Genomic DNA, 15,182 nt, shown 5'->3' with positions numbered 1-15,182 from the left:
TCCTTTCTGATTTTGCTCCTGTCTTCCCCAGAGTTACTTTACCTATCTTTTCCTCTTACAGGAGTTCGGGGTTTAAGTAGGGTTCCATCTTAACACTGTAGCTTGAGTTTATAATTTGTGTCATTTACATAATGTATTGTTTAGTTAGTTAGTTCTTTACCCTGCCTCTTTCTGAATGGTATGTAAATATCACGAGAGCCAGAACCATTTCTGTGTTATTTACTCTTTTGTCCTCAATGCCTTGTACAGGATCTGAGATCATTGTGAATTCTGCTCTTAAACTGAAATCAATTATCTTTTGAACCCAAGACTGAGATCCCAGAGCAACTATTCCCCTTCCTAAGATCAAAGTTTTTTGTTGAAGATTCCTCTGTCCTTCAATGCTATTCCTTCTCAAAGTGCTTCTGAGTTTTTTCACACCTTTGGGACCTTTTCAATAGATCTTGTCCCTTTGTCTGTTTTCCTGACTTTTAGGCTCTTTTCATATATACATCAGCATTTCTGCTACACAATTACATTCATGTATGAATTTGTCACATGGTAACTCTGCTTCTTATCACATAGTAATTCTGGAATGACTAATAGTCAAAAAGAATCATCTGTAGATTTATGTGATTAATATCATTTTTAAGTATTTGGTCTTTAATTGTTTTCATTCATATTTTTCTGTAATCAGATAGCAAGAAAACGACACAAGGTTATTGGCACTTTTAGGAGTCCTCCTGGCCATACCCGGCCCCCAGCTTCTCTTAAGCATATTCATCTAATGCCTCTTTCTCAGATAAAGAAGGTACTGGACATAAGAGAAACAGAAGGTATGCTCACTGGATAAACTTGGCTAAATGAAAATAGTTAACATTCATTGTAAGTTTGATTCACTCCCTTTTGTTTTTTTTTTTTAAACTGGTAAATTACCTTTTTATTTTTATTTATTTTTAAAGATTTATTAGAGAGAGCGCGCGTGCACACATGAGCAGGGGGAGGGGCAGAGGGAGAGGGAGAGAGACAATCTCAAGCAGACTCCCCACTGAGCATGGAGCCTGACACGGGGCGTGATCTCACAACTCTGAGATCATGACCTTAGCTGAAATCAAGAGTTGGATGCTTAACCAACTGAGCCACCCAGGTACCCCTAAACTGGTAAATTATCTTTAAATACAGTTGGTTAGTTTGGTAAAGTAATTTTTCTTATACTTCTATCCCAACTCTTCTCTAGGAACCTACTTGATAACTTATTTTTCTCAAATGAAAATACTATCTCAACTTGTGGGATATCTTCATCCCTTAAGGGACAAAGAGCTTTTAAATGGTTATATGTGAAGATAGTGCAGTAACTTAGCCTCTTATCCTTACAAAACTTACTTTTATTCCTTCAGAATCCAAAAGAAATCAGTCTGTTACCTGTGCTCTGCATCTTATTCCTTCCCTGTTGGCAATGGCTGCATTGCTAGGAATATGTTTAGGATATGACCAGGAAAGAAGTACATGAATAAATGTACCTAAAGTAACTATGGTAGAATTAACATGGGACAAATGTGTATTAAGGAGAGTTTACTCAACCTTGATAGTGTTCGGGAGGGTTCTCTGAAGGCCTGCAATTACCAAAAGTTTATACCTACCAAAACCAGTATCATCGGTTAATTGGCATGTGTGTGCATGGCCATATTTTAGATGTTATACATAATGTTTTTACGGTGTAAGCTGGTTCCATTACTGATCCCATCATCTAATGATGGAAGACTTTGAGTTAATGAGAAACAAAGAAAACTCGAACAGCAGCTTTTATTGCTATCTTTATTTGGTTGTCAGATTCTGGATTTATTAAGGGTTACAATAGTGCATTTATTTAAATCATCTCCATATTTTTGGATCGGAATTATAGATTATAATTATTGTTTAAAATAGGTTCTGTTTTAGCATTTTGGTCCAAAAACATTTTGTAACATTTTGATATTTGGATATTTTATTTCTTTGCACTTGATTTAAGTTATCAAATTAATCTTATCACATTTTAATTTAAAACTTAAATTCTGGAATTCTAAGAAATGATATAATCTAATTCAAAAAAATTGTCTCAGAAAATAGTAGATTTCATAGAAAATACTAAATGTCAGTAAATTATCATTGTTGGTTTCTCACATGGTACTTACTATTAGAATTCTTTCCAGTGCTTCAATGTAACATGTGATGTTCTTTGTCCAGTTAAAAATAGAGGGATGGGAAGGATGGAGAAGAGATAATTTTATTGGAATTTTGTTGCTCTGAGGAAACCAAACTTGAGTAAATCTATCATTTTCCAAGGAGTAACACTTAATGTTTATACTTATTCTGGAACCCTAGATTGCCATAATGCTTTTGCCTTGCTTGTGAGGCCACCAACAGAGCGGGCAAATGTGCTGCTCAGTTTCCAGATCACATCAGAGGAACTTCCAAAAGAAAACTGGCTAAAGATGCTATGTCGACATGTAGCCAATACCATTTGTAAAGCAGACGCTGTAAGTTCTTAAACAACTATTATAATGAAAGTTTTAACTTCATTGCAATGCATTCAGACTAACCCTGTACATTTCTAATGACTTGGTAATTATGAATGTAGGAGAGTTTGTTTTATGTGAATTGAGGAAAACTGGTTTAAAAAATTGGTTTGGGAAAGATTTTTTAAAAGTATAGACACACGAGACATTTTGAGTCCCTAGCTTACAGATAGGTCCTCAAAGCCTAATAGCTCCTGTGCCTTTCTGACTGAGTGAGGCTTTTGGGACTTGTTCTAGTACTCTGTGATTTTTATTGGTGCTCTTTGACCTGGCTATTTGTAAAATAGAGGGAATCTTGTTTCTATTGTTCTTTTATCTTGTTGAAAGCAATAGGTGAGTTGTAGCAAGTTGTTCTGTCAGGCCTGTTGCCAGTCCAGTTTTCTGAGCCCAACCTCTGAAAATCAAATACCATTATGAATATATAATTATCTTATACAGCTTAAAGTGCAGATACATGAGAAAATCAAATTACTGAAGTTAAATGACTCACAGAAATCAGATAGCCTGTAGTAGATCTTGGATGAAATCTAGATCCCTTAAGAAATAATTTGATTTCTTCATTATAAATGGCAGAGACATGTAATAGACAGATATAGACCCTTTCATCTTTATACAAATGACATAGAGGAGAATGCATTGATAAACGACCCTTTTCAGCACAGTAGTACTATAATGAAGACTGCCTTGGACATTCCTGTTGGACTAAAATGTTTATCGTAGTTAAGTCTGACTTTGAAGGCTATTAAGGTATAATTATAATGGTTTATAGAGTAGGTAATATTTGATTAAAACCTCCTGCCTAAATGTTGAGAACAATTAACAGACCCTCCCCCTTTTTTTTAAAAAGCAGATTTCAATTTCTTTTTCAGTAAATGACATGACAGGGAAAACCAAAGAATAAAATCCTGAGATTGACTAATTTGTCCTAATTGTCATTTATAGAACACTTCATCCAGCATGATGTTTTTGTTTTCTTAATTTCTATGGGCCAACAATATGTTGTTATAAATAAAGGATTGTTCCACAGAAAGGTTCGCAGAAGGCTAGTGCATACAACAGTGCTGGCTAGAAAAATGATGAAGACAGCTTTTGTTATAAAGCTTACAAAAGTGTTCATTGTTAGGAGGAATTTGTTTTCCACAGGTCTAAGTATGCATATATAAAATGGATCCTTGTAGTATAGTGACTGCCTGTTGTAGAAATTACTCCTACATTTATTATGTCAGACTACATGGCTTATGAAGACCTTTCCAAATTTATAACCATAATACTGAAGTGCTGTTAATGGAAAATTTTCCTTAAAATATAGTCTATTGAATTACTAGCCACAGGATGGCTAATCATTCTAGAACTAAAATATAAACAGCTAATGGAAAAATTTCATATGTTAGCCACAAGATGGCAGCAAACATTTAACTGTGTCCTGATTTATACTTAAACCACAAAATTCTTTGAAGTTGTGAAATTTTGTTACTAAGAAATATTTTGTAAATTGAGATATTCTCACTGACTTCAGTTGAGCTCTTTCCCACATTTAAAATACTACACATAGGGCACCTGGGTGGCTCAGTTGGTTAAGTGACTGCCTTCGGCTCAGGTCATGATCCTGGAGTCCCTGGATGGAGTCCCGCATTGGGCTCCCAGCTCAGCGGGGAGTCTGCTTCTCCCTCTGATCCTCCCCCCTTCGTGCTCTCTCTCTTTCTCTCTCTCTCTGTCTCTCTCTGTCTCTCGCAAATGAATAAATAAAATCTTTAAAAAATATATAAAATACATAGTAAATTTTAAAAAGCCCTGAGTTGATGTCTTACCATTTGATAACATTTGCCTTGATAACAAGAAGAGTATTTCTAAATACACACACACACACACACACACACAATGTAACAGATAAAAATTTCTTGATTCTTTCAATCAGTAGTTTTTTTCCTTCTATTACACATTTTGGGTTCCCTAAACAACTGGAGCTTGCAACTGTTTTATTCTATACTGTTTCATTTTTCATGCCCATTTATAAATGACTTAAGAATTTTTAAGCTGAAATAAAACCTAATCTAATCTCATTATTTTACATGTGAAATTAAGGCCAAGAACATAAAGCTTACATTAGAATCCAGGTATTCTCATTCTTGGTTAAACCCTTTTGAATATCTTTTCTCCCCATGGATATGGTGTCCCATATTTTAATTTCGAATTTAAAGATTAGAGTTTTAATCTGTTGAGAGCTTTATCTCTCAGAATACTTAGGTTTATATTTTTGGTCTCTTCCAGTATGTAACCTTTAAATGTATGGTCCATACTCTTAAAGTTCATATATTGTCTAAGGTCAGATAGTAACTTTCTGATGCCATTGCAGATTTCTAATCTCAAATATCAAAAGTATAATCTATGAACAAGTGGATTTAAGCAATGTTATTCTTTCACTCCCCCTACTTTGAATAGTTTAGAGGAAGTAACTTGATAATTAAATGCCCAGTGCTATAGTTCAGGTCTTTTACTACTAATTCTTCATATTTCTTTTAAAAATCAAGTTTTTACATCTTAGTCTAGTCACTACTGGCTACCTTAAAGTAGCAATATTCATTCTTAGAGATTCTAGTTACAAGTTTAAGAACTAACTACATGAAGAATAGACTGAAAGTAGAACATATATGAGAAGAGTTAGTGCTTCTGAGCTGAAGATATTTGTAATGGAGTTAATATGATTTGTACTTAATTCTGCTGGTTATTAGTCATCCATAATAAGTTGTTAATATAAATATCTGTTATTGGTACTCCTTTAATTTGGCCAAAGCCGAAGCTCTGAGCTATAAATATGATTATAGAGCTTGAGGAAATCACTGAGGCATAAGCTAAGGTGAGGGGCACCATGATACTAGTTATTTTTACTTTAGCATGTGCATTTGAGGACTAGTGGGAGAGGAGAGCTTAGGGAAAAAAGGGTCTGATAACTCACATGTGGGTAGGCTCATTAGCTTAAGATGTCAGAAATGCTGGAAGATTTCTTTTGAATTAACACCCATGAATAAATCTGTAGCTGAGATTCAGTTTCTCCTGAAATTAATATTATTATCTCTCAGTGGGAGAAATCGATTACTACTTTCTAATCTTAAACTCTGCAGCTCTGTCTTTAGAACTAGTCTTAGGTACATGTGGATTTGGGGCTTATTGAAGAACTCCTTCCCTTTCTAGTCTTTAATCCTTGAGATATGTTGACTAAATCATGAAATGTTTTTAGAATTATATTAGTATGTTACTAAAAATGAGTTTTAGTTCTGGTATAAATTTTATTTCTTATTTTATTTTTTAAATTTTTTTTTTAAGATCTTATTTGTTTGTGAGAGAGAGAATGAGAGACAGAGAGCATGAGAGGGAGGAGGGTCAGAGGGAGAAGCAGACTCCCTGCTGAGCAGGAGCCTGATATGGGACTCGATCCCGGGACTCCAGGGTCATGACCTGAGCCGAAGGCAGTCGCTTAACCAACTGAGCCACCCAGGCGCCCTATAAATTTTATTTTTATTTTATTTTGGAAATTTAGAGGAATAGAGTAAGGTTTTTTTGGAGGGACTTGCTTTTACTGGTACTTATTTTTTAAAAAGTGGTATATGGTAATGCAGTATTTTATTCTATTAATAACTAATGTTTGAGAACATTTATAATATTAATGGAACTTAATCTAAGTTCACCTTTTTTTTACATTTCAGTATTGGGTATTATAAAAGATAGTAAAAATAATTGTCAAAATTATTTCATCAAAAACTTTAAATGCTTGGTGTTAGTCTTCATACAATTTAGTTTTGACATAAAGTTCTTTGGCCACAAAAAAGAACATTTGGTTTACTTCACTAGTAGGAATATCTCTTAAGGTTGAGCTGGCATCTTCTTGGTATTTCTTCTGCTGTTGATTTTTAGCATAGTTGTCTGTGATTGTATAAATGGAGTTGAGTGGAGAGGTACTCATCAGGTTTAGCCCAAATAAGAGTACATAACCGATTACTATAGTAATGAGGAGGTAGACAGGCAGTGCAACTGCCCGGTATTTTTGAGGCCAATAGGTTAAGCCTAAGGAGTTTAGCCAAGATTCAGGAATAAAAGCCCACACAAGAGATAGTATGAGGGTGCCTGGGTGGCTCAGTTGGTTGAGCGACTGCCTTCGGCTCAGGTCATGATCCTGGAGTCTCGGGATCGAGTCCCGCATTGGGCTCCCTGCTCAGCAGGGGGTCTGCTTCTCCCTCTGACCCTCCCCTCTCTCATGTGTTCTCTCTCTCTTATTCTCTTTCTCAAATAAAATAAATAAAATCTTTAAAAAAAAAGAGAGAGACAGTAATTGAGAGCTTAAGAAAAGAACAAAGCCGTAAATCACTCTTTCTGGCAATGGTGATGGTGAATATCCCACAATTTCCCTGCGGCTTTAGACAGTCTCAGTGTCCAGTCCCCTGCGGAACTGCCTGTCTAGGAAGCCTCAGGGGGGGCGAGAGAGGAAAACCTTGGGGAAAGACCAGGTCACGCCAGTACCCCAGAGTAAGGTTTTTCAATATTTGGAAGAGAGAATGGGAGCTGTTAATAAGACAAGAAGACTAGTAGAAAAAACCTTGGAATAATGAAGAGAAGTTTCTCCTACTTTACATTTTTGTCTGTGATTTGCCCTATTTACCTTCCTCTGTGTAGAGAGAACTAAAGGAAGTACTTCATCTTTACATCTTAGCAAACAGCTATATTGTCTTTTCAGCCACTAGAACCACCTAGTTGCTTACTTTTTCATTCATTCTGCACCCAGAGCTTCTAGAAATGTAAAAGACCTCATGTAAAAGACCGTAACCAAATTAGAAGTAATTTATTTGTTCCTTGAAAAAACAGGAAGCCATCTGCTCTCTTTTCAGCTCAGGTTGTTATATGCTTAATAACAGTTAAGATAGCAATAGAAAAGTATCTCTTTTATTAGCAACTGCTTAGGGATTTAATTTTATATTCATATTATGAGTTTTACTCTCTAATTGAAATAGAAAAATAATATTTGCACATAAAAAATCAAATAGAGAAAAGTATACTCCAGTAAATTATATGCACCTGTCCCACTAGTCTTTTTTTATAGCAGTGCAACTTTTGATACTTTCATCTATCTTTCCAGAAAAAAGAGTGCAGACACATGGATTTCTGGTTAGATGTATTCCTAGGTAATTTTCTCTCCATAATTCCATTTATAAATGAGATATTTTAGCTAAGTTGTTTTCTAATTGTTTTGTATGTAGGTTAATCTTTGATATGTATGTCAGTTTTATAACCAGTCACTTTTGTTAATTCTCTTACAGCTTCTAATTGTGTCCCACCTAATTCTATTGGATCTTTCAGTGTTTAATTTTTTTCTTGTTTTTTTTTTTTTAAGATATTTATTTATTGAGAGAGAGAGAATGGTAGAGAGAGAGCATGAGAGGGAGGAAGGTCAGAGGGAGAAGCAGACTCCCTGCTGAGCAGGGAGCCCGATGCGGGACTCGATCCTGGGATTCCAGGATCATGACCTGAGCCGAAGGCAGTCGCTTAACCAACTGAGCCACCCAGGCACCCAGTGTTTAATTTTAAGATTTATTTATTTATTTGAGAGAGAGAGAGAGTGTGTGCATGAGCAGGAGGGGCAGAGGGAGAGGGAGAGACAATCTCAAGCAGACTCCATGCTGAGGGCAGAGCCCAATGTGGGGCTCGATCTCACAACCATGAGATCACAACCTGAGCCAAAACCAAGAGTCCGATGCTTAATTGACTGCACCAACGAGGCACCCCTTCAGTGTTTCATTTTTTAAAAATATCTTGGGTTGATCATTTTAGAGTGAGCATTGATGAATTACTTTGTACTTTGAAAACAAAACATCATGAAGGAAAAGATATTTGTGTCAAAACATCCTTTTTCTGAATTTGCTTCTGTATCTAGGAACATAAAAAAGTTCTATCAAATAGGTTTTTAATATATGTATTTGTTGATTGAATGAAAGCAAATTTGAAATGAAATCAAATGAAACTAAAATTGTAAATGAAATGAGAACAAAATCAAATTCATAAAACTAAAGTTACACCTGTGCTTGGTTTATGGTGTCATATGTATAGCAATGTAGGAAATGTGATCCCTCTATTATAAGATGTAGGAGATGTTAATGCAGAACCTTGCCAGGTGTATGTGAATGGGGATAAGGGAGACTCAGGGATAGGCAGAGCTTGAATCACGGTCCTGACTACTTGGTTTTTCATAGATTGTTAAGAGATGTTAACTACTCAGTTATTTCCAATGATTGTCTAACAAAAACCAATTGAAAAGTATTAGAACTTGTAACAGCTTAGTTCAGCCAAATAAAAAATACATACATATTAATAGTTTTTCTTTTTTTTTAAAGACTTATTTATTTTAGAGAGCGCATGAGAGAGTGTGGTGGTGGGGGGGAGGGCATGAGCAAAGGAGAGAGAGTCCTAAGCAGATTCCCCGCTGAGCATGGAGCCCAACACGGGGCTCGATTTCATGACCCTGAGATCACAACCTGAGCCAAAACCAAGAGTTGGAGACTTAACCGACTGCACCATCCAGGTGCCCCTCAATAGTTTTTCTCTATGCTGGCAGTAACTAACTAGAAAGTATAGGAAAGGAAGACCCCTCTTTCCAATAAAACTTGGTATAAATTTAGGAAATTTTAGTATAAATCTAGGAATAGCCTTGTAAGAAATAAATGAAAGTTTTCTATTTTAAGAAAACTATATAATACTTTACAAAGAAATCTGTGATGTTCCTAAATGAGAATGCGGACTAGCATAAAGATGTCAATTCATTGTAGTTCTTATAAAATCCTACAGGAAATTTTGGATTTTGACAGAATGATTCCAAAGATAATTTTTAAACAAAAAGCAACAATAAAAAAGTAAAGAACAGTACTTCTTTTATGAGATATTACATTGTATTTTTAAAGTTACAATGATCAGAACACTACTGCACAACGAAAAGAATAAATGTTCTTGAAATAAGACTTTATTGTATGATAAATATAGTACTTTAACAATTTAATAAGATTGTTAACATATGGTGCTACGATAGTTGGTTAAATACATAGGAAAAATTAGATGTATATCCTAACCTTATATCCATATAAGTTTATAGGTAGATTTGCGAGTTAAAAGTGAAACCATTTCAAAAACCTTTAAGAAAATGTAGGTGTAGGTGGTGAATGTTGAATCTGGTTTTTTTGTTTTGTTTTGTTTTTTTTGATGTTGAGTTTTAGGCATTCTCTATATATTCTGGATATTAATCCCTTCTCAGATATATCAGATAAATGATTTATATTTTCTCCCATTCTGTGGATTCCTACCTATTTTACTGATAGTGTCTTTTGCACAACATTTACCAATTTTTATGAAATCTAATTTTTCTGTTTTTCTTTTGTTGCCTCTGTCTCTGGTGTTATATCTAAGATAGCACTGTTAAATCTAGTGTCTTGAGGCTTTTGACCTATGTTTTCTTTGTCTTAAAGAGTTTTATAGTTTTTAGCTCTTATATTTAGATCTTTGATCCATTTTGAGTTAATTTTTGTGTGTGCTGTAAGGTAAGGATCCAACTTTATTCTTTTGCCTGTGGATATCTAGTTTTCTTAGCACCATTTGTTGAAAAGACTGTCCTCCTTTTCCTACTGAATAGTCTTGATGCCCTTGTCAAATCATTTGACCATATTACTGAGGGTTTATTTCTACGCTCTCTATTCTGTTTCATTCCATTTCTATTCTGTATCTTATGCCAGTACAGTACCATTTTGATTATAGTAGTAGGTGTTTTTTCTTTTTTTTTAAAGATACATTTATTTTAGAGAGAGAGTGTGTGAGAGGGTGGGAAGAGGGGCAGAGGGAGAGGGGGAGGGAGACTCCAGCAGACTCCCCACTGAGGGAGGAGCCCGATGTGGGGCTCAGTCCTATGACCCCAAGATCATGACCTGAGCTGAAATCAAGAGTCAGATGCTCAACCAACTGAGCCACCCAGGCGCCCCTTAATAGTAGGTTTTTAAACCAAGAAGTTTGAGACTTCCAACTTTGTACATTTTTTCCAGGATTGTCTTGGCTATTTGGAGTCACTTGTGATTCCATATGAATTTTGGAATGAATTTTTTTTTTCTTGCAAAAAAAGTCACTCGGATTTTGATAGGGATTTCATTGAATCTGTAGATTGCTTTGGGTACTATTGACATGTTAATATTAAATCTTCCAATTATTCAAGTATTTTTTAATTCCTTTCAGCAACAACATTTTGTAGTTTACAGTGTATGTCTTTCATCTCTTTAAGTTTATTCCTAAATATTTTATTTTTTGATGTTATATTTGTTTCTTAATGAGAAGAAAGTAGAGGCTCTTTGTGTTAAAAAATAATGAAATAATAAAATTAATTCTCATATAATCAGAGGAGACTTTTATCATCTGTTCATTAATAGTAATTACTTTGAGTATCTAATGATAATGGAAAAAAGTCATAATACAGAGCTAATTGAAAAATATAAGATATAAAACTGAATAGAACCACTCTAATTTTATTAAAATAAAACATTTATGCATATAAAAATATATGTAAGAAATATGTTTAAATGTAAATAGCAAATGGCCAGGACACTTGTGGGTAATTTTTCTTTCAAATTTTCTATAATGGAAGTGTGTGTGTGTGTTTTTGTTTTTGTTTTTGTTTTTTTGACTCAGGAAAAAAATTATAACATTTTAAAAAGTTACTGATGATTACAAGTACTGTTACCTGATTAAGATTCGGTAAGTGACTGAGTCTTTCAGCAGGTGGACGAAGTGGAAAGAGAGGGTCTGGAGCAGGCAGGGCGGACTTGCTTGTTTTAAGAAGCTTTGGCAAAACCAAGCCTGTCTATGTGGATGTCAATGGCAGAGAGCCAAAGCAAGCATTTATAATTGTAGAATATAATATTTAAGACTATTTGTTTGCAAGGGGGTTTAACGTTTTATTTCAAAGGACTACTGTGCATTATCTTGTTTCATGACTCCTGTGGGTTAAGTATACAGATATTTTCTACATTTTGCATGTGAGAACATTTTCAGAAAAACCAGTATTCACAAGGTTGTATAAAATTCTCTCTAGCCACAGAATGACAGTGGTGGAGGATAGTCTTAATAGTGCTAGACTAGTGGGGAAACTTACTGATTCATGACCTAGATCTATAAATTTAAAGTGCAAATTGGTTATAGGAGTATGCAAAGACATTTTGTCTCACGTGCTTTTTTCCTCAAAAAGCCCAAATGTAATTTGAGTAAGTGATATTTTGGATTACTTGGAGATTAGTTGTCTCATTTAAGGTTAATTTTGATCGGTGGTTCTTGGCCTATCTGAAATCTTTGACTCCTTTTAGAATGTAACAAACTATGAGCTTACTCCTCAGAAAACTGTCCTTTGCATTTATGCACACACAGAGTTTTGCACATGATTTCAGGGAGGTTGCATACCTCCTATTTCTATCCATTGCCACTCCTAGGAGCTCTTGATCATAGGTTCAGAACCTCCAATTTAGAATCCATTTAGATGTTGGTTGAGGAAGAAAGAAAAAAGGAAAAAGTCTAAGTTTAATTTGAGATTATCTCAAGGAAATTGTTTCTTGGTTTTGGTTTTATAGCAGACTTTATACGTAAGCATTGTGTCCACTAAGGTTCTAACTTGTTGGTTTTAGGGTCGTTAAAAAGATTTTATATTGAGTTCTTTTTTCAGTTGCTTTGGTGTCCATAGTCCTTGCAATGAATTTTTCATTTAGTGAATGCTGATTTTTTTTACTGTCCTTAAATTAGTATATTTCAGAGTTGAAATTATGTCAAGCATATAAAAAACCTGAGTAGCTTTATTTGTATATACTCCCATGTACTTAGAGCTTTGATTTTAGAAACAGTTGTATATTTTTATTTTGTTTTACCTATTTATTTTATTTTTTTATTTTTAAAAAAGATTTTATTTATTTTTTGAGAGAGAGAAAAACAGCATGAGAGGGGAGAGGGAGAAGCAAGCTCCCCGCTGAGCTGGGAGCCCGATGTGGGATTCGATCCCAGGACCCTGGGATCATGACCTAAGCCAAAGGCAGTCGCTTAACCAACTGAACCACCCAGGCACCCTTATTTATTTTAAAATTATAAAAAAGTATTATTTTTTCAACAGGAGAATCTTATTTACAGTGCTGATCCAGAATCCTTTGAAGTAAATACTAAAGATATGGACAGTACATTGAGTAGAGCATCTAGAGCAATAAAAAAGACTTCAAAAAAGGTGAGTCTTAGCTTATTATTTAACATATCTCCAAAATGTATTTTTCAGAGTATATTAAAATAACATTGCTATAAACACCAGTATAAGGATAGTTTAACACAGCTATTTTCTTGGTTCTAGGAAATGGCCCATAGGGATAATAGTTTTAGTTCAGCAAATCCTTTCACACAGTAATTATTAACAACTTGTTATCCCTCCCATTCTTGTTATAGTGATGCTTCTATGCCCCATGCTTCACTAGAAATGTACGGGTGGTGGTTTAGATGTAGATATATGTACATTCATCTTAAATATTGCCTCAGATATTTTTCAGCAAAGGGCACTGATAGAATTGGGAGACCTGGGATCTATTCCTGACCATAAATATGTTTCAGTCTCCTAATGATGAAGATCACTTCCCTTCTTACTTTATCAGAGTTGAGGACTATGTAAAAATGTTGGTAATGGGGCTATTTATTTATTCATTTAAAGTGGGCTCCATGCCCAGCATGGAGCCCAACGTGGGGCTTGAACTCACGACCCTGAGATTAAGACCTGAGGCAAAATCAAGATTCAGATCTTAACCGACTAAGCCACCCACTTGCCCGTATAATGGGGCTTCTTAAAAGTAGAACTAGAGTTTTAATAGTTTGAGCAAAATTTGCAACCATCATCTACAATTTTTTGTTGTTTTCTTTGCTTTTGAGGGGGAGGCCTTCTATTTTAACCATCTTTGTATCTTCCAGCATTTAATGTGTATGATGTATACTGGATAAACACGTTGAATGATTCAAATGAGCTCTTTCACTTTTTTAATAAATAAATTGAGATTCAAGTGGCCTTGGATTAAAGATTTCACAACTAAATTTTAGCAGAATCTAATATAAACCCAGGTTTCTAATCTCTCAGGCCAGGTTTTTTCCTCCTGCTTTCTTTCTCCCTTCGGGCTATAGTGCTTTCTGATTGCAGGATGGAATAGTCTATCTACAATGTACTACTTCATCTTCTCATTGTTTTGTCCAAAGAAATTCTAATTCTGACATATACTATTTGTAGAAAAACTTCATGTATATTTGGCATTGTTTGTGTTCTTATCAGTTGTATTAGATTTATGTATGCTTAATTAATTGTGACTCTTTTTAACTCTAGGTTACAAGAGCATTCTCTTTCTCAAAAACTCCAAAAAGAGCTCTGCGAAGGGCCCTTATGACATCCCAAAGCTCAGTGGAGGGAAGAAGTCCTTCCAGCAATGACAAGCATGTAATGAGTCGTCTTTCTAGCACATCATCATTAGCAGTAAGTGACTTTGATCTAATGGGCTAAATGACTTACTCACATTTATGGAATTGGTATGGAATTTGTTAACTTTTTGAAGATGGAAGTCTTAACTCTCTTTTTTAATCTCTAAACTTTTAGGCTCTTTACTGGGTAAAGGTAACTGAGAAAAACTTCACTTAATGAACTAGAGACGTACTTAGTGTATAGTTTGATGTGAAATTTTATTGGGATTGAGATACATTCAAAAATCTAAGAAAAGAAACATGTAAATAATGATGGTTCTGTTTATGGAGATTGGCTCCAATAATATAGCTGAGATAGAGGTTTTTTTGTTTGGCTTTTTTTTTTTTTTTTTTTAACTATTTCTGTGATGAGTAGAATATAACCTCTGAAGCTGAAGGATGATATGGATTCTGAATTCATATGTGTATGTTTTTAAATATTTCCTGAATAATTCAAATTCCTAGTGATATCAGAATTATTAGATAATTAATATTAGGGACATTTCTAACATTTATTACTGTCTCTAAGTATGTGAGTGATGTGTCTGTTCTTTGTAAAATTATTATTGATCTAACCTACTAAGGTTAAGAAAAGCAAATGACTGTCACTTCTTAGTTGTGTGTCCTTCAGCAAGTTTCTTATTCTCTTCTTATCCTCATTTTTACAGCTGAGGAAAAAAGAGGTTAATAGTACTTAACCATATAGGACTATAAGGACTAAACACACACACACACACACACACACACACACACACAATGTGATTATCTAAGGAGAGGCAGTTTGAATAGTGGTTAAGAGCATAAACTCTGGAACTCACATGTTCAAATCCTGGCTCTGCTATTTGCTGGCTGTATGACTTTTGGGAAGTTATTAAAGATCTCTCTGTTTCAATTTCACTATCAGTAAGATGAATTTAAAGTAGTAGTTGTAAGGATTAAATAAGTTAATATATGCAAAGTGCTTTGAACAGTTCCTGGCACATAGTGAGTGGCCTGGTTACCTTTTATTATATAAAATTTATAGATGAGGTACTTAATACTCAATAACTCTTACTTTTTTAAAAAGCCAGTTAAGTCTAAGTCTTAACTCAGAGACTTATAGTTGAATCTATGAGT

At 34.6% G+C, this 15,182-nt stretch overlaps 1 protein-coding gene and 1 pseudogene across 2 annotated transcripts in view; one reads left to right on the top strand and one right to left on the bottom strand.

Moving 5' to 3' along the window:
- The window catches only part of ECT2 (epithelial cell transforming 2), a 56,077-nt gene that overhangs the window by 37,904 nt on the left and 2,991 nt on the right, over nucleotides 1–15,182 (top strand). For both annotated transcript variants that reach the window (XM_028100803.2, XM_028100804.2), the window contains 4 exons: nucleotides 677–815; nucleotides 2,341–2,495; nucleotides 12,700–12,807; nucleotides 13,936–14,082. In XM_028100803.2, coding sequence (XP_027956604.1) covers nucleotides 677–815; nucleotides 2,341–2,495; nucleotides 12,700–12,807; nucleotides 13,936–14,082 — 549 coding nt within the window. The remainder of the gene's footprint in view (nucleotides 1–676; nucleotides 816–2,340; nucleotides 2,496–12,699; nucleotides 12,808–13,935; nucleotides 14,083–15,182) is intronic.
- Nucleotides 6,307–12,019, bottom strand: LOC114207069 (phosphatidylinositol N-acetylglucosaminyltransferase subunit P pseudogene; annotated as a pseudogene).

Source organism: Eumetopias jubatus, unplaced genomic scaffold (assembly GCF_037043125.1).
Source record: "Eumetopias jubatus isolate StellerSeaLion01/CBP00866 unplaced genomic scaffold, mEumJub1_p1.0 scaffold_1, whole genome shotgun sequence".
Lineage (NCBI taxonomy): Eukaryota > Metazoa > Chordata > Mammalia > Carnivora > Otariidae > Eumetopias > Eumetopias jubatus.
Note: the sequence above shows the minus strand (reverse complement) of the source record. Positions and strands in the feature narration are given on the sequence as shown.